Source organism: Hippopotamus amphibius, chromosome 5 (genome assembly GCF_030028045.1).
Source record: "Hippopotamus amphibius kiboko isolate mHipAmp2 chromosome 5, mHipAmp2.hap2, whole genome shotgun sequence".
NCBI lineage: Eukaryota > Metazoa > Chordata > Mammalia > Artiodactyla > Hippopotamidae > Hippopotamus > Hippopotamus amphibius.
Genome location: NC_080190.1, coordinates 173751638 through 173769973, shown reverse-complemented (window position 1 = coordinate 173769973; position 18336 = coordinate 173751638). Strand labels below are relative to the sequence as shown.

General features: G+C 52.4%; 1 protein-coding gene across 2 annotated transcripts; it reads right to left on the bottom strand.

Moving 5' to 3' along the window:
* Positions 1-4229: 4229 nt before the first annotated feature.
* On the bottom strand, positions 4230-16134 carry ZNF623 (zinc finger protein 623). 2 transcript variants are annotated; one of them, XM_057736838.1, is made up of 3 exons: positions 15900-16134; positions 7085-8400; positions 4230-6394 (listed from the first exon to the last, which is right to left on the bottom strand). In XM_057736838.1, the coding sequence occupies exons 2-3, from the start codon at positions 8309-8311 to the stop codon at positions 6323-6325; spliced, it is 1299 nt and encodes a 432-aa protein (XP_057592821.1). In that variant the 5' UTR covers positions 8312-8400; positions 15900-16134; the 3' UTR covers positions 4230-6322. The 2 variants fall into 2 exon arrangements, with proteins under 2 accessions (XP_057592821.1, XP_057592820.1); XM_057736837.1 differs by having other exon boundaries at positions 4230-8400.
* Between the last annotated feature and the right edge of the window lie 2202 nt (positions 16135-18336).

The following is an 18336-nucleotide window of genomic DNA, read 5'->3' as shown; positions in this document are numbered from 1 at the left end:
GCAGAGACTGTCATAACTGAGTTAGCTGCTTGGTGGTGTGGGGAAAAAAAACACACACCTGACCTAGGAGTATATCTGACAAAGGATGTACACGTCTTCTACTTTTGGAACTACAAAACAATGCTGAGCAAACTAAGTCGGGAATAAATTGAGCCATCTCCCCTGTTTTATGGGTATTAAGTTGTCAATTCTCCCTAAACTGATCTAGAAATTCAACACCACGCCAAGCACAATCACAGCAGGTTGGTTTACTTGTGTTTGTTTTTTAAAGAAATGGACAGGGTATAATAAAATTTACATGAAAAGAAAATGACCTCAAATAACCCATCTTGAAGAACAAAGTTGGAAGACGTACACTCCTTGATTCTAAGACTACAGTAATGACGAGAGGGTAGTACTGGCACAAGCATAGATATATAGATCAATGGAACAGCAGAGACTGCAGAAACAGACCCACACGTACAGTTAAGTGTTTTATGACAAGCGCATCAATGTAATTCAAAGGGTAAAAGAAAGTTGCTGCTATTTTTTTTACATTAATGGTGCCAGAACAATAGGAGGGAAAATTAACCTTAACACCCCGTACCTAACACCACACCCCAAAATAATTCAAGACCGGTCTTGGACCTAAATGTGAGAGCTGAAACTATAAAGCTTCTAGAAGAAAAAAATGGAAGAATATTTTTATAACCTTGGGGTAGGCAAAGATTTCATTGGTGGGATCCCAAAAGCACTAACCTTAAAGTTTTTTAATTCATAAATTGGACTTTATCAAAATTAAAAGACAGTTAAGAAATAAAAAGGCAAGCCAAAGACTGGGAGAAAATATTCCAACTATAAGTATCTGACAAAAGACTCATATCCAGAACTAGAACTCTCACAAACCAAGAAGAAAAAGATGCATGAAAAGGTGCATTGGGCACAGGTGTCATGAGACCTAGCACTGAGCATGAGAGCCTGGGCTCTCCAGCCACGAACAATGATCGCAGTGATAAATAAGGACAGCTCCCTACGCTGGGCGTCTACTGCGTGCTGCACGTGGCCGGCTGGAAAGCAGAGCGTAAGGGGGAGACCTGTAGGAGATATTGCTACCGAACCAAACTTGGATCCGCTCACCCAAGTGTGCGGTAAAGCCAATCAACTGACACTGGGCTGTGGTGAAGGAAATTACGGTGTTTACTGCAGGCACCAAGCGATGAGAATGGGCAGCTCATTCTCAAAAGACCCAAGCGCCCTGATGGCTTTCAGGGCAGGGGTCCTAAAGGCAGTGTGAGACAGAGGGCGGCAGCGTGCGTGATCAGCGGGTGCATAATTCTCCCATCGGCTGGCTTCAAGGTGAAGTTTCAAGCAGCGTCAACATTCTGGTTTCAACCAGTCTAGGGTCTATGTTCTAATGGTCAGCAGTTATCACCTGGTGGGAGTCCGCTTCCCGTAAACACAACTTAGGAATGTGTGCCAGGCCTTTACATACGTCTTTCATGGAACTGGCAGTTCAGTGCTTCTGCCATGTGGCAGATTTATAGTCTAAGTTGTTACCAGCTCCCTAGCCCAACAGCTATTCTTTGTTTCTACGTCTTCATATTTCCCAATCATCAACTCTTGAGTCAGCCTTTTGCTTCAAAAGACAAGGACACAGGGGCTTGTACATGGTTTCAATAAGGTCAGAGAAGCAGGCAAGGGCTGGCGTACCCAAGGCATCCTGGGCCATGGTTTTACAAGGCAGGGAAGGTCTAACACCAGACCTTCCTGGTCCTTCACACTTCGGAAAGAGCCCTTGCGTGAGCCAATCAGAAGGCGGCAGGACAGGACTGGGTGGGGGACACAGGCAGGCAACCACTGACCACTACGGCGGTCGGGAGGAAAGATGAAGGGGGCCGGACGTAGACGTGGAGGGTGGAAACCGAGAGGCTGGAAGCACTCAAGGCCGCTACGGAGCTAGAAGGCCAGACATCCTGCGTGATGCGCTGGCACAGGAGGACGCGGCTCCCACCTGCGGAGGAGCCCTGAGCGGGGGGTGCTGGCACTAGGCCGGCAGCTGGGCACAGCCTGTCTCCCGCCGGGCGGCCCAGGCTGGACTCACGCGGAGCCCACCCGCACGTGGAGGCCGCCCCGGGAGGGCGCAGCTGGACGCGCCAGGAGGAGCCTGAGGGCTGCGCACGCTGACCGGCAGGGGGCCCCCTGCAGGCAAACCTAACCGGATCTCCAAGAACACCGCGCGAAGAGGGGCGCGGCCGGCGGGCAGGACGCAAACTTCCCAGCGGAAGTGCTTCTCCCTTCGCCGGAAGCGGCGCCTCCGCCCCTCTAGGAGTTCATCTCGGTGGCGGAGGCCCCGGGAGACCGCCCGGCTGGCCGGCCCGCCCACGCTCCTGGGCTGCAGGAATAACGAGGAAAATACATGTCTAAGTCTGTGGAATGCAGCTAAAGCAGTGTTTAGAGGAAAATTACTGGCTTTAAATATTTATATCAGAAAAGAAGTAAGGTCTAAAACTAGTAACCTAAGCTTGCACTTTAATAAGCTAGAAAAGGGAAGGAAAAACTAGCTCAAAGCAGAAGGAAAGAAATAAAATGGTTCTATTTCAGTGAAATAGAAAACAGCCAAACACTGAAGAAAATCAAGGAAGACGAAAGCTGCTTCTTTGAAAGGACGAATAACTTTGGTAAATCTCTAGCCAGACTGATCAGAAAAGCAGAAGGAAGACACCAATCACCAATACTAGGATGAAAAGAGGAGACATCATTTTAAATATAACTAATTAAGATAGATGTAAAATAGAATGCACAAAAACAACGAAATGTTTCAACAATTTTATGTCAATACCTCAATTATATTAGATGAAATAAATAATTCCTTGAAAGATACAAGTTAACAAATTGGCACAAGAAGAAACAGAAATCTGAGTAGTGCTGTATCTATTACAGAAATTGAATTCTATATTTTTCCACAAAGAACTCTTCAGGGTTTCACTGGTGAAAGCTATCAAACATCTAAGGAAGAAATAATGTCATTACACGAACAACTTCAGAAAGCAGACGTGGGGAGACTAATTCACAACTCGTTGAGAGCAATGCTACCATGATATCAAAACAAGACAAGATGTCCTCTCACTTCTAATGAAAATTGTACAAGATGCCCTAGCAGTAAAGAAAAAGGAGCAAAGTCTACACAAACTAGAAAGGCAGAAGTAAAATTCTTTGATTATTTACATAGAAAATGCTTAAGAATCTAGAAAAAAAAACTACTGGAACTAATAAGTGAATTCGTCTAGGTTGCAGGATACAAGGTCAATTAACGAAAAATCAAATATATTTCTACACACTGGCAATGACGATTGTAAAAAGGCTTTTAAAAAACCATGACAGGGGACTTCCCTGGTGGCACAGTGGTTAAGAATCCACCTGCCCATGCTGGGGACACGGGTTCAACCCCTTGTCGGGGAAGATCCCACATGCCGTGGAGCAACTAAGCCCGTGTGCTACAACTACTGAGTTTGCACCCTAGAGCTTGCAAGCCACAACTACTGAGCCCATGTCCCACAACTACTGAAGCCCACACCTAAAGCCCATGCTCTGCAACAAAAGAAGCCACTGCACTGAGAAGCCCGTGCACCTCAACGAAGAGTAGCCCTGCGCTCGATGCAACTGGACAAAGCTGGCGTGCAGCAACAAAGACCCAACATAGCCATAAATAAATAAATAAATAAGCCAAAGACTGAAAGGAAGTATTCATAATAAATATATGTTTGGGGGAATTCCCTGAGAGTCCAGTGGTTAGGACTCAGCCCTTTCACTGCCAAGGGCCCTGGTTCAATCCCTGGTCGAGGAACTAAGATCCCACAAGCCACGCGGTCATAAATAAATATATACATATACACATACATACATACATGTTTGGGAAGAGACTTTGACCTAGAATATAAAAAAGACTCTTACAAGTAAATAAGAACACAAACCACCCAATTTTTAAAAATTTTATTTATTTATTTTTGGCTGTGTCGGGTCTTAGTTGCTGCATGCAGGATCTTTCCTTGCAGTGCATGGGCTTAGTTGCTGCAAGGGCTTAGTTACCCTGCAACATGTGGGATCTTAATTCCCTGACCAGGAACTGAACCTGTGCTCCCTGCACTGGAAGGCAGATTCTTAACCACTGGACCACCGGGGAAGTCCCCACCCAATTTTAAAATGGGTAAAAGATGTGAACAGGCACCACAAAAGATGGTACAGATGCTCACCCTCATCCTTCGGCAGCAAACACACATGAGAAACATAGACGCGCATCACTCAGTGCCCCTGGAGGGGGTTAGGTTTAGAAGCGCGACAACACTGCCGGTTGGTAAGGATCTGGACCAGTGGAACCCTGACAGCGGCAGGGGTGTAAAAGGCCACAACCACGATGAAGACCTTTTTGGCAATTTCTTATAAAGTTACAATTCTTATATCTTATCATCCAGCAGTTGAATTCCTAGGCACGTCCCCATGTGAAATAAAGAGGCATGTCCAAATACACATTTTTGCAGAGATGCTCGTAGCAGTTTTATTCAATGCAGCCAAAACTGGAAACCCAAATTCCCACAGCAGGTGAATGAATAACAAATGATGCTTACCATACACTGGGACACGGCCCACAAAGGGAAAGAGCTACGGGAACACGGACCTACTCGGCTGAGTCTTTAACATGCAACGTGAGGGAAGCCAGACGCCAGGGTTACGTGCCACATGGATGCATTGACACCAAGGCCTGGAGCAGGCAAGAGGCACCTACACCAACGGAAGTGGTGACGCGGGCCTGGGGTGGGCGTAACCGGGCAAGGGCAAAGGGCAACATTTCTGGGCGACAGAAATGCTATTTTTCTTGACTGTGAGGATGGTAACACGGGTATATGGATTTGTCAAAGTTCTGTACACTTAAAATAGGTGACTTACTGTACGGCACCTGGACCTCAACCAAAGTTGGTTAAAATGATCTGGTAATATCTGCTTCTATACCATTTGAAATCTCTCTAGGAATGGTGAGTTTTCCAAAAGATGGAGTATGCGCTTGTTGAATTATTTACCCCCTCAAGGCTTCTAGGGTTGCTGGAATTTAAGAACTCAAGATATGCCCTCATGGGCAATACATTATTACAGCATTCAAAACGGGTTGTTTTGTTTAGTGTTAACATAAAAGGAATTGAGAGGCAACAACTAACAGTTCTGCTAGACAGTTACCCGCGGTGCAATAAAACCGGCCTGCTTTTGAACAGCTCTACCTAGAGAGGGATCCGCCGGGCCTCCCGTTTCTCCAGATCCACCCCCACCCAGATCATCCACTGCTCTCGTTGACAAATGTCTACTTATCTCTTAGGCCAGTTCTCTGTCACCTCCTCTGTGAAGCCGTCCCAGATCCCCCGTGCCAAATTAGTCACCTCCTTACCTATGCTCCTACACAACTGGGAACACACTTCTACTTCAACATTTAACTCAGTGTACCGTGACCTTTCTGCCTCCCCCAAGAGACTTTGGATGACTTCAAGACAGACGGTGTCTTATTCATCTTGGTTCCCCAGTATTTAGCACTGTTCCTTTTAGATCACTACATTTTCAAATCAATGACAAAGTGAGCCAGAGAGCAGGGAAAGGGCAAGAAGTTGGGCTCAATCACGGAATTGCTAAGACAGAAAGAAGTCATGTAGTGCACCAGGACTGTGTGCCCTGAGAATGAATCGGAAAGACACACAGACGACTAACTGAAGACAAGCCTTCCCCAGAACAAGAGGGCAGTCACGGACAAGCTCTGAAGGCAAAAAATACACGGGTCACCAGCCTCATTCTGGCTATTGCCTGCAAGTGCTGAGTGCGGTACGAGCAGATGTCAGCAGGGCTGAGAGAAGGTATTTCCAGTAGACCAGCAGATTACAAACAGCAACAATAGAAAGAACATCCCAAACATGTTTTAAATAGCAGTATAGAGAGGTGCCAGGCACACAAAGACTGGGCTGTGCTTTTTATTGTCTCACTCTAGACACTAGGGACACGGAAATCAACCAGATACGCTCATTGTCCTCCAGGAATTCACACTGTAACAACGAGAGAGAGAGAAAACACAATCCTGACATATCAGAGTAAGTGCGGGAACAGAGGTGAATGACCACCGAGGACGGAAGCAGAGGCGAGCGGGCTGCGCCGACACGCTGCCCGGGATGGGCACTGACTGGTGCTGAAGCATCGGCCAGGTAAGGAGAGTGGGCGTTCCAACCAGGACGGAGGCGAGGCGGCAGGTGCGGCCTGGGTACGTGTGGACGTCCAGCAGTCAGTGCAGCGGCAGTGCCCACTGTGCAGCAGGGAGTTAACCGGCAGGAGAAGAGGCCCCAGGAAGCAAAAGGCCTTTGGATGCAGGATGGGGAGACTGGAATCTATCCTAAGGACGACAGGGAACCGATTTGTGGTTTTAGATAAGAAAGTATCTCTCTCCAACTTGCTGTTCTGACAGATCAAAATTTGCTAAGGAATACTCTTTTAAAGTAATAAGATTAGATACATCCACTATAAAAGGGATTTAACTCAGGGGTGAACTGCAATTGTGCAATGAAACAGAAGAACCTCCTCCTGAGGCTGAGCTCCCCCCCCAAACTGGTCCAGCTCCAAGTCAGCTGTGCAATCACGTCGCTCTCCTGCGGGCACGCGCTCCCAGCAAGGAGGAGGACAGCAGGCCGGCACTGCTCCCAAGCGGGAGGTGGCAGCCCACTGCGGAGGCAGCCCTGCCATGACTCTGGGAAACGCTGACACTCCCAAAGCCGCAAGAGGACTCATGCCGCTCACTTCCAGGCATCACTCACTGGGATGGAGGATAATTATACGTCTGTGTGTCCCCCTGACCTACACACTTCTCACCCAAATGTATGGGGGTCTGACTCAAGGGACGCCCCTCTTGGTGAACCTCCTGACTGCCTTTAAAGTGTGGAGTCGAGGTGAACTCTGTCCCATACTGACTACATTCATAGAGTTTGTCTTCAGCATGAATTTTTTGGTGTTGAAGGAAGTTTGATCTCTGAATAAAGCCTTTCCCACAATAACTACACACATAGGGCTTCTCTCCAGTGTGAATAACCTGGTGTAGGAGGAGCTTGGAGCTCTGAATGAAGGCTTTCCCACAGTCCTTGCATGCAAAGGGCCTGTCCCCAGTGTGGATCTTCTGATGCTCCGTGAGATGGGCTTTCTGGAGAAAAGCTTTCCCACATTCCTTACACTCATACACTCTCTCTCCAGTGTGGATCTTCTGGTGTCGAATAAGGTATGAACTCAGAAAGAACGCTTTCCCGCACTCGTTACATTCATAGAGCTTCTCTCCCGTGTGGATTCTCTGGTGCTGAGTAAAGTTTGACGTCTGGCTGAAGCGCTTTCCGCACTCGTTGCAGACGTAAGGCCTCTCTCCGGTGTGGATCCTCTGGTGCTGGATGAGCTTCGAGCTGCGGATGAAGGCCTTGCCGCACTCGTTACACTCGAAGGGCCTCTCCCCCGTGTGGATCCGCTGGTGCTCGATGAGGTCCGAGCGGTGGCGGAAGGCCTTGCCGCACTCCTTGCACTCGTACTGCCTGACTTCCGTGTGGACCTGGTAATGCCGGATGAGGCTGGAGCTGCGGATGAAGGCCTTGCCGCACTCGTTACACTCGTAGGGCCTCTCCCCTGTGTGGATCCGCTGGTGCCGGATGAGCAGCGAGCTTTGGCTGAAACCCTTCCCACACTCCTTGCACTCGAAGGGTCGCTCCCGGGTGTGGACCCGCTGGTGGCGGATCAGGTCTGAGCTGTGACAGAACGCCTTCCCACACTGCGCGCACTTGAAGGGCCTTTCTCCCGTGTGTGCTTTCTGGTGCTCCACAAGGTCCGTGTAGAGAATGAAGTCTTTCCCACACGCGTTGCACACGTACAGTCTGCCCCCGTCGTGGGCGTGCCGATGCTCCACGAGGTGGGAGCTGTGGCCGAAACCCTTCCCGCACTCGTCACACCTGTGAGCCTTCTCCCCAGACTGAGAAGCCTGATGTCTGACCAGGTCCGAATTAAACGGGAAGCTTCCGCAAGCCTGGCGCTGCGGGGCCTCCCCTTCTGTCAGCTCTCTCCGAAGCAGGAGGAGGTCTGAGCTCAGGACCGGGCTTCCTCCTGACCTACTGCCCACCTGCGCAGCCTCTCCTGTTTGGATTCTCCAGTGGGTGACTGTCACGTGCTTGCAACCTCCCTCCTGGGAGGGGCAGCTCCGCAGGCTCTGCCCCTCCAGGTTTCCCAACAGCCCCCCTAATCTGGGTTCAAGGTCCCCCCCAGGTGCAGGGGCAGCGAGCTCCATCACTGTGAGGGCTTCAGACACTGTCTTCTGCAGATGTCCATGCTCAGAAATTCAGGCTCCAGAGTCACCTTCCAGTCACCAGTCAGAGTCTGAAATCAAAGAGAGTAAGATTATCTTTCCCCTCCGTTAACAGCTGGGAGTCTGCTGCAGTGGGTGGGGGCACAACGCATGTCCAAGCAGAGGGAGAGAGGAAAGCATTCCCTCCGCCCACACTCCCGTCCCCCCACAGGCACAGGCCTCTTCGGGCTCCACTGCTAACACCAGCTCCAGGGGACAGACTGGCCGATGGCAGATGGGCAGGGATGTGGCTTGGACTCCACTCAAAAATCAAGACAGGGGCTTCTCTGGTGGCACAGTTGTTAAGAATGCGCCTGCCAATGCAGGGGACATGGGTTCGATCCCTGGTCCAGGAAGATCCCACATGCCCAGGAGCAACTAAGCCCGTGAACCACAACTACTGAGGCCATGTGCTGCAACTACTGAAGCCCGCGTGCCTAGATCCCGTGCTCCGCAACAAGAGAAGCCACTGCACTGAGAAGCCTGCACACCGCAACAAAGACCCAATGCAGCCAAAAATAAATAAATTAATGTATTTTTTAAAAATCAAGACATACTTCCAAAGAAACACGGGCGGACTGCGCTCACCACCTCTGCGCGGCCCCTCCTTCCCCAGCTTGCAGGTCGCCAGGACCCGCTCACTTGGGGCACACATCTCACTCATTTCCCCGCACATTAACTCTAACCCCCCGCTCTCTCCTTCCTCTGCCATCCTGTGTGGGAAAACTCCAACTCGGTAAAATGCAGCTGGCTTCCCGATCTGTGTCTGCATCGCTACCAGCTCAGTTCTCTCTACGTTTATAACCCCCGCCTAACGGGCCCTGAGCGCGGCCGGCACTTCCTGCACTTGGCTAACTCTCTGGAGAGACCATCTCCGGGTTTCTCCTCTCCTCCCTCTCAGGGATGACGACCTCGTGCCGCCTTTCAGTGAGGAAATAGAAGCCATGAGACGAGAACGCCCACTTCCTCCCAGTTACCCACCTACCTGTGTTGGCGCCCCACCCCCCACAGGGTTAAATGTCCTTGATCGAATCCAAGGTAAGCCTGTCCACCTGTGCACCCCCGCCCCCGCCCTGCAGAAGTGTGGGGCTGGAATGGTCACCGCAGCCCTATTCATAATCACCAGAACACCCATCAGCAGAAGTCAGGGCAGACTGAGGAGTCCTCCAACAAGGGGGGAACGTATAGCAATGAAAAGACCTGCCCCGCACAAAAGCACACGGGAGCCTCACAGATGCAACGCTGAGCGGGAGGTCACAGTTTACAATCCTACTTGCACAAAGTTCAGAAGCAGACAACACCAAGCCACGGTGGGAGAATTGAGTCAGTGATGGTCTTTAGGGAGCAGATCATGGTTGGAGGGGGGTGCAGGGAGGCCTCGGGGTGCTGGTGACCTGCACGTGGGCCTCGCTCCACAGGTGTGTCTGCTTTGGAAAAGCCTGTGCTTAGTTAACCTCACAGGGTCTCTGGGACGCTGTGCCCAGCTCCCTTCTTCAGAGAAATGCCCGCCCTCCAGCTCTGGAATTCTCAAACCACACCGGGAACTCCTCTGGCAGGAATCTGCCGAGGTCATGCCCTATTCATTGTGAGCCACCCATCACTAGGTCAGACATCTGGCATCTCACACGGCTGGAGGTCGGAAGCCCAGCCTGGTACAACCGCGGCCCCTGAGAAGGGTCACACAAGGTGTGAGCCAGGCCGAGGTCTACTCTGGGAAAGCCTGCTTGAACACTCACGCGGGCTGCTGGCTGAATGTGGTTCCCTGCACTCGTGGAACTGTCCTTGATCACCAGCCGGTGGCCCCCAGGAAGCACCCGCACTTTCCAGGCAGAAGCAGCTCAGACACCCTCTCTGATTCTCTTCCGAGACCAGTTGCAGAACCCTGCTTGCCATGCCCCAGCCTGGGCCTGGCCTACAACGGAGCCGGGAGCGCTCCTGCCTCCACCTGCGCCAACTCTGAGGGGTCACCCGGCCCCAGAGATCCACTGGGGTGTGCCCGGGCCGCCCAATCCCACCTTCTTCACAGGTGCATCCCTGAGCGTCCCCTCAGCTGAGCCCACTTCCTGGGGGCTCCGTCCAAGACCCCTGCACGGTCATGTCTCACCCCAAATCTGCACCAGTGGGAAGCAGACCAGCAGTTGTGCAGCCCCACAAAGGGATGCCCTCCAAAACCCATTTCCAGCGTGGCTGCCCAGGGCAAGGATGTGCCCCTGAGGACAGAGCCGGGCAGAGAGGAGCAGCCCGGGGGGGCAGGAGAGAGGTATAACCAGGTAACACGAGCTCTAAGGCTACAGGGCTTCTTCCCAACAGGCGGTTCTCTCTGAGAGGGACAGGTCGCATCAAGGGCACACGTCTCAATGAACGCCTCGTACACCTGTCTAACCACCACCACTTCCCTTGCCCAGAAGCTCCCCTCCAAGAAGAACTATCTCTATTACTACACGTGAATTCTGCCTGTTTCCATTTCACTTAAATGGAAGCATACACTTATGTTTTGTGTCTGCTTTTTATTCAACACGTACCCACTTTTTATGGATACAATTCACACACCATAAAATTCACCAGTGTAAAGCACACAACTCAGTGCTTTTTGGAACATCCCTAAGGTTGTAGAACCTTCCACTCTAATTAACTCCCGCTCTACCTCATGACCCCACTGTGTCTGCCGCCGCTGAGCACCGAGCCCAGGGAGGCCGCCTGTGTTGCATGGACCTCGCCGCGTGTGGCCTCCATCAGGGGAACACTCCGCCGCGCACTTCCCACTCTTCTATCCACACACCAAGGGGCTGGCAGCTCGGGGCTGGGAACAGAGCTGTCATAACAGGTCCTGTGCTTATCTTCTGGTTGACAGAGGTCCTCATTTCTGCTGGGTCCTGGGACTCTTCGCTTCAGTGGCCACCAGTTCAGGCCGCCCTTGCAGACTCCACTGAGAACCGCTGCCACCGTGGAGCAGTGACTGCTCTGGGTTTGGGGTTCTTCCCCTTCCTGACTCGGGGCATCTGTGTCGTCACCCTGCTCTTTTGCTGGGTGAGGAGACAGCATCTGGGGAGAGCAGACTTGTCTGAGTTTAGACTGTGACCGTGTGAAGATGCACTGGTGCCGGGAGAAGGCCACACACCAGAGACCCTGGCTCCGGGCTGGAGCACAGCCTGGTGTGGGACCCAGGGCAGCCAGCGGGGTGAACTGCGGCAGAGACAGAGGCTGCCCGGCGAAGCTGCTTCCTCTGAGTGGTAACAACCGCTCCAGAAATTTTCGTGCACACAAGATCGGCAACGAATGGCTGCATTTCCTCAAGTCCCCTGAAGTGAGGCGTGACCCTGCGACTGATTCCAGCCGTGAGACAGGAACGGAAGGAGTGTTTGCGTGCCACCGTCTCCCACCCTCTCACCCACCCGGGGTGATGCGTGCGAGGCAGCCCAGCAGGCGCCCACGTGCTGGAGAGGCAGGGCCGCCCACCTGCCTGTGAGGTGGGACACGAGAAACCAAGGTTCCTGCCGGAAACACTACTCTTCAATCTCTTACAGCAAAACGGGCCTGTGCTTCAATAGTGCTATTGGACAACCTGGCTATTCCGAGGCAGTGCTCCCTGTGATGAAAAGACGCGGAACCCGCACGCCACCAGCCGACAGTAGGAATGAGAAGCCGGACACGCGTCTGTGGGAGGCACGTCTCTCCTGTGAGACTGGCAACAGAGCTTCCTGGGCAGCGGCTCTCTCGGGCTGCCCCGGGGCACAGCGATCACGACCACTGCCTGGTGACGTTCGCTGAGAACGTTCTTCTGAGTCCAAGGCCCACTAATTTGGCTTAAAATCTTTCTCCTGCTTATAAAAACTATTTATTTTTTAAGGGTATAAATTATGCTAGTTAAGGAAAACTTTAAAAATAAAAATAAAATTACCCATAACGCCACCACTCAGATCACACATTGACCTCTTTCCTCTAGAGTTTTCTCTGCAGCAACGTATCATGAAGTCAGGAGCATACACCTCAGTCTCATATTCTGTTTTACTTTACTTTTATATCTTGTTACTTCTTAGCAATTAAAAACATAAGATACACATAGTAAAAATATTCAAGTGGCAAACACAGAATACACAGAGAACCACTGTTAGTGGTGTGGTTCATACACATTCACCCAGGCCTCTGCTCAAACAACAACAATGAAACATTTACTTATGTACACACGACCTTCAGACGTAAACAGGGGATCCCACGACAACCATCCGTCTGCAACACCTTCCCTCATTTATAATTCACCCCGGCATTCTCCAAGTGGAGTCACACAGGTGCACCTGGGGCTCGAGCAGCGTCACCACCACAGGCGCTCAGAGGCCCTACTACTCATGGGCACTGGAGGGACCATCCGCCCATGCCTCTGGGGTCACCAGGACAGAGGTTCCCTGAAGTGTCCTGCCCACGTCTCCTCCCCAGACGGATGGAAGGTTTGGGAGAATAACTAGCCACGCAGCACCCAACCTCCTCCACGGGGGTGCGGGTTCTGCCCACCCGGCCAGAAGTGCTAGGGCGCCCACTCCACCCGGGAGAGGCGGCAGCGATCCAGCCAGCACGCAGGACCGCGTCTCGCCGGCACTCGCCTGAGGAGCCCAACATCACTCCAACCTAGGCTTTGACCACAGAGAGGGGACCTTTCGCGCTTCATGGGCCTCGCCGGTGCAGACTGGGGAGGGCGGGGGGTGCTACTCATGAGGACCCCCAAACCCTACCAGGCAGTGCTGAGGCATCCAAACCGCGTCAGACAGCTCTTACCTCTATTTATTTCACAGAGGCCGAGGGCTGCCAAGCCAGTCGGTGGCAGAGCTCAAGTTCAGAGCCAGGCCTGTCTGCCTCCAGTGCCCGTTTCCCATTGTCGAAGATTTTTTCCCTTCCTGAGTTTGATGTCACTTTTACAGGATATTTTGCTTAGATCAGCTGGGATGAGTATTATAAAAAGTAAGCTTATATTTTAAAACTCGTTATTTTTCTTAATTCAAAAAAACGGGAGGTAGACTTGGTTTTTTGTTTTGGAGATGATATATGTGTGCCTTTTCATGATTCTAATAACTTTTTTTAAATTAATTAATTAAATTTATTTATTGGCTGTGCTGGGTCTTCGTTGCTGCACACGGGCTTTCTCTAGTTGCTGAGAGCGGGGCTACTCTTCATTGTGGTGCACAGGCTCCTCGTTGTAGTGGCTTCTCTTGTTGTGGAGCACAGGCCCTAGGCGCGTGGGCTTCAATAGTTGCAGCACATGGGCTCAGTAGTTGTGGCGCACGGGCTTAGCTGCTCCATGGCATGTGGAATCTTCCCAGGGCAGGGCTCGAACCCGTGTCCCCTGCATTGGCAGGTGGATTCTTTACCACTGCGCCACCTAGGAAGTCCATCTAATAACTTTTTTTAACTTTAGAGGAAGTTTTAAAAATTAAATATACCTTACTTTTGAATAACATTTATTTGAAAATCAGCACTCCCTCAGTTTCTGCTTAGCGCCTTTTCCTTCTGTGAATTTAAGCAAAATTAAATCGCTACTCTTTCATTTATAAAGAAACCTGAATGAAATTAACAAAGGAAGTGAAAATACACATCTTCTGGTTCCTGGGCTAACATGGCCCACCCTTCTGTTGTACATACAGAATTTGCTGGACAAAACATAAACATGAAACTGTCTAAATGCACAGTTGATGCTGAGAGATGGGGTGAGCCTCAGTGCTGGGAATGAAGTGGGAGCTTAGCCTGGGAGTGGAGCCTGTGAGCAACCCCGAGGGGCTCTGAGATGATGCAGGGGCAGTGCCAGCTGCAGGCACTAGAAGCTGTTGGCATACGTGCACTGGTAAAGGGGTGTTATGGACTTGGGCACACAAGTTAGCCAGAGTTGCTGTCTGCTGCTTACAGCCTAAAATAGGAAGCAGGAAGGTTTGCAGAGTTTTACCCTCAGGAATAATAGGAAAAGGAGAGTAAAAAGAAACCCAAGGAAGACATGGACTAGAGCTCCAGGAGAATCTGCTCCCTGGTGCTGCCCTGCGGCCGCCACTGTCATCAACCTGCGCTCCTGCCACTGCAGTCATGATGGGGACTGAGCGCCTGCTGAGTGCTTTTCTTCTTCCCTATGTTCTCCTCACACCCATCCACGAGGTTCAGGGGGGTGACTTGCATAAGGCCAAGCCAGCTGCTAGCTGCTATCTCCTCCTCCCACCCCACCCCACAGCCATTTGGTTTTTGCTCCCAGGGCTCTGCCCAATGATGCCAATCACCTTCTCCTTTCCTGACAAGTCCAGCGTCCTTTCACCAGTCACCTTCCGCAGCCCGAGGCTGCACTGGACATGCCTGACAGCTCCGTGAATCGCTTCAAGGCCCTGCCCTGTTCTGGGTCCGCTGCTTCCCTGAGCACCCTTTCCATCACCAGCTTGTGAATGTGGCCCGCGCCCTCTCAGCTCTGCCTTGCAAGCCCGATCACCCCCAGGACCTTTCCAGGAGAGTCACGAATTCATCACCATCACTCCAGCAGAGGCCGGGGCCACCAAGTTAGGCTTGTGAAAATATAGAGCACCCCTCCCCCCTTTCTCTCTGTATCTTCCATAAGAGGGATGCTGTAGTTATCCTGTTTATTAAGTTACCCTTACAATGTTACATCTACAATACGGATGAAAATTCCACCTCTGTGAACAGGAGCGAGGTATCACCTGAAGACTCGGTTAGACTGGCATCTCTCACACCCTAGGTGGGCAAAAGACATTTCTGTCATTCACTGGGACTGAAGCTCAGAGAAAAGGTGTGCTGCAGGGAGGGTACCGCAGCGTGATTAAGAGCATGAGCTCTACAGACAAACTGAGTTCAAAGTGGCCTCCAGCTAACATTCCTGGGAAACCCCAGGCGTGCTCCTCAGCCCCTGAGGATCCCATGACCACGATGCAGCTACTGTATGAGCGGGTCAGATGTCCAGGACAGCAGCAGAGACGGGACTGATACGACTCTAGAAAGGTCTGGGATAGCGTAGCCCCTCACCTCTCCCCACCTGGGAGTTCTCCTTCGGGACCAGCGCTGGAGGAGATTCTGCCCCCGGGGCAGAGGTGCCGGCTCGGCCTCTCCTCCAGCACACAGAGCCTCGAGGCCCAGCTCCCCTGGGCTCCCGGGAGAGGAGGCAGGCTTCGAGCAAAACAGCCGTACTACCGCACCTGGGCCCCTCATCCCACCCCACCCGCCGGCCACCTCGGAGGGGCTGGCGGGCTTAAGAATGCGACAGCAACGCTGGAGCTGGAGGCTCCAGGGCTTGGGTGTGCGTCCGCTGGAGCCGGGGAAAAGCGCCAGGAGAGTGGAACCGGGTATCTACCCACACGACGTTCCGTGGGGAGAGACGCTGCGGGCCCCGGGGCCGGGCTGCAGCCCTGCGGGGGCGGCCGTGACGGCTGCCAGGAGCCGGGCTCACGCAGGCCCAGGCTCCGGGATCGCGGTGCGGGGCCGACCGCGCTCAGCCCGCCCGTCCGCCCGACCGGAGGACCCTGCCGCCCCCGTCCGCGGCCCGCATCACGCCACTCACCCGGCGCCCAGCGGCGAGAGGACGGCGCTCGCCCCGCACGCGAACCAGCGGCCGCCCGCCCCGCAAGTCGGCCGACAAAGCCCGCACGGCCGCACGCACGCCGCAGCCGGAAACCGGCCCGAGGCCCCGCCCGGGGTGCTTCCGGTGCCGCTCTAGGCGCGCCGCGGCCGGCCGGCCTCTCGGTGGTGTGGCCTTCCGGCCGGGCACCCGGTCCCCGCGCCCCCCAGCCCCGAACGCCGCCTGCCCCGCGCGTGCGAGTGGCTGCCGGCGGGTTGTTTCGCGTGAGCTGTGCGTGCCGACGCGGAGAGCCAGGCGGAGCTCCCTGCGCCCGCCCTCCGCCTTCCGGCCCAGGCCGGGGACCGCTCCCCTGAGAGGCGAGGCCCGGTGTGGCGCGCGGGCCGCCGAGGGCTTCCGCCTCCTCCCCGCGGCGGGCAGCGCTGCCCGAGCCTGCCCGGGGGCCCGCGGCAGGCCCACGGGGAGGGCCCTCCGGCAGCTCCCGCAGACCGGAGGCTGCAGTGGGGAAGCCGGGCGGCTTGCTCGGGCTCACACCGCCGGCGAGCGGACGGATCGGCCGCCGCGGGCGCAGGAGTGGCCTCTGGGGACGGTCGCGGGAAGTCCCGCCGCTGCCCCCGCCCTCGCCTGCCGGTGGAAGGGCAGGCATCCCACTTCCAGACCCAAACCCGAGCAAAACGCAGCCCCGCTGGAGTCGGGGAGCGGCACAGCCCCAGCTCTGTCGGGGCGGAGGCGCGAGGAGCAGGCGAGGGGGTGGTCGCCGTAGCGGCGCTGAGGGGGGCCTGGGCCCGGAGGGGGTGCGCGCGCCGGGGGCAGCTCGGAGGAGCAGGCCTCGAGAGAGGGCTGTCCCCTGACCACAGGTGGAGAAGATCTGTGTGCTGCAAACTGAAAGGTGCCCGTGAGAGAGAGCAACGCAGAGCTCAGTAAATGGAGACACGTCACCACGTTCACGGACTGGAAGACTCAACTTGGTAGAAATGTTAATTTTCCCCAAATTAATCTAAAGGTTGAATGCAATTCCTACCAGAATTCCAGGAAGAATTTTAGTAGACGCAGATACGCTTGTTCTAAAATGCCTGTGGACAGGACAGGCCCTAGAATAGCTTGTAAAATTCCTGAGAACGAAGAATCAAATGGGAGGACGGCCGCCCGAAATGAAGACTTAGAACACTGCTGCGGGAACGGGGGCAGCGCGGCGCTGGCGGGCAGACACACCAGGTGTACGGAGCGGAAGAAAGAAGCAGGCACAGGTCCACACAGACGCACCCATCGAACTCCTGACAAACGTACGAGAGCAATTCAGTGGGGACTTCAGCTAGTAATGTACAACCTTGGCTCGTCAATGATGAGAAAAAAAACCAACAGTAACACAGCGAAACTTGGGGGTTTTTTGGTTACACTTTCACCAGTATTATTAATAAGCAGCAATCCCTCTCAGATACCTGTGGGTGGTGCAAAGTCAAGAGAGATTTCATTTTCTACTCAAGACCAAGATTTGCTCTTTGAGAATTTTGCCTTGTTTTCCTTAACTCTTTTGGTTCTTCTAGAACCTAAATCAAATTTACTTTCTTTAAAGGGCTTAGTCAGCATTCCCATCACATGTCCAAGGGCAGTTATAAGGTCAGATGTGATGTGTTTTCCCAAGATGTTTCATCTTTGGGCAGATCCAGAAAATCTTGCATATAATCTTTTGATTGTTCCAGAGAATGTCATCATGACCAGCACCGTTGAGGTCAGGTCTCCCAGTGACATAACACAACACAAAAAACGTGTCTGGATTTTTGGCCAGAATTCTGGCTTCTACACACCTTTACTTTCTCGAACCATGTCCGTGCCAGTAGCACCTACTTGCCCTTGGTAATTTTTTAAATCAATGCCTAAAATGGAAGTTTCTTTTTTACAGTCTTCCTTAAGTCAAATGAATGTTTCATCTAGGCCTACATATATACAAATTCAAGAGAAGTATGAATTAATATTACAAAATGTTTCTCAGCCACTATTAAGTACTGCATTAAATTACTGAGTACTCCTGGAATCATACATTGGAACAGGAAGAAATCAAGAAAGATCTGACCCGTTGTTTATCTTTTTTCATACCTAGGTGCCTCCACTGCTCACCTTCCCCTGCACAACCCACAGATCTCTGTGGTCTTCAAGAAATTCTGTTAAGGGGATGAAAAGACAAGCTGCAGACTGGAAGAAGATATCTGCAAATCACATATCTGACAAAGTATTTGTATCTGGGATATATGAAGGCTCTAAACTTAACAGTAAGAAAATAAATAATTCAAGTAGAAAATGCATAAAAGATTTGAATAGACACTTTACCAAAAATATATATACAGAGGGCAGATAAGCACGTGAAAAGATACTCAACATCATTAGCCATAAAGGAAAATGCACAGTACAGTGAGCACTCATACAC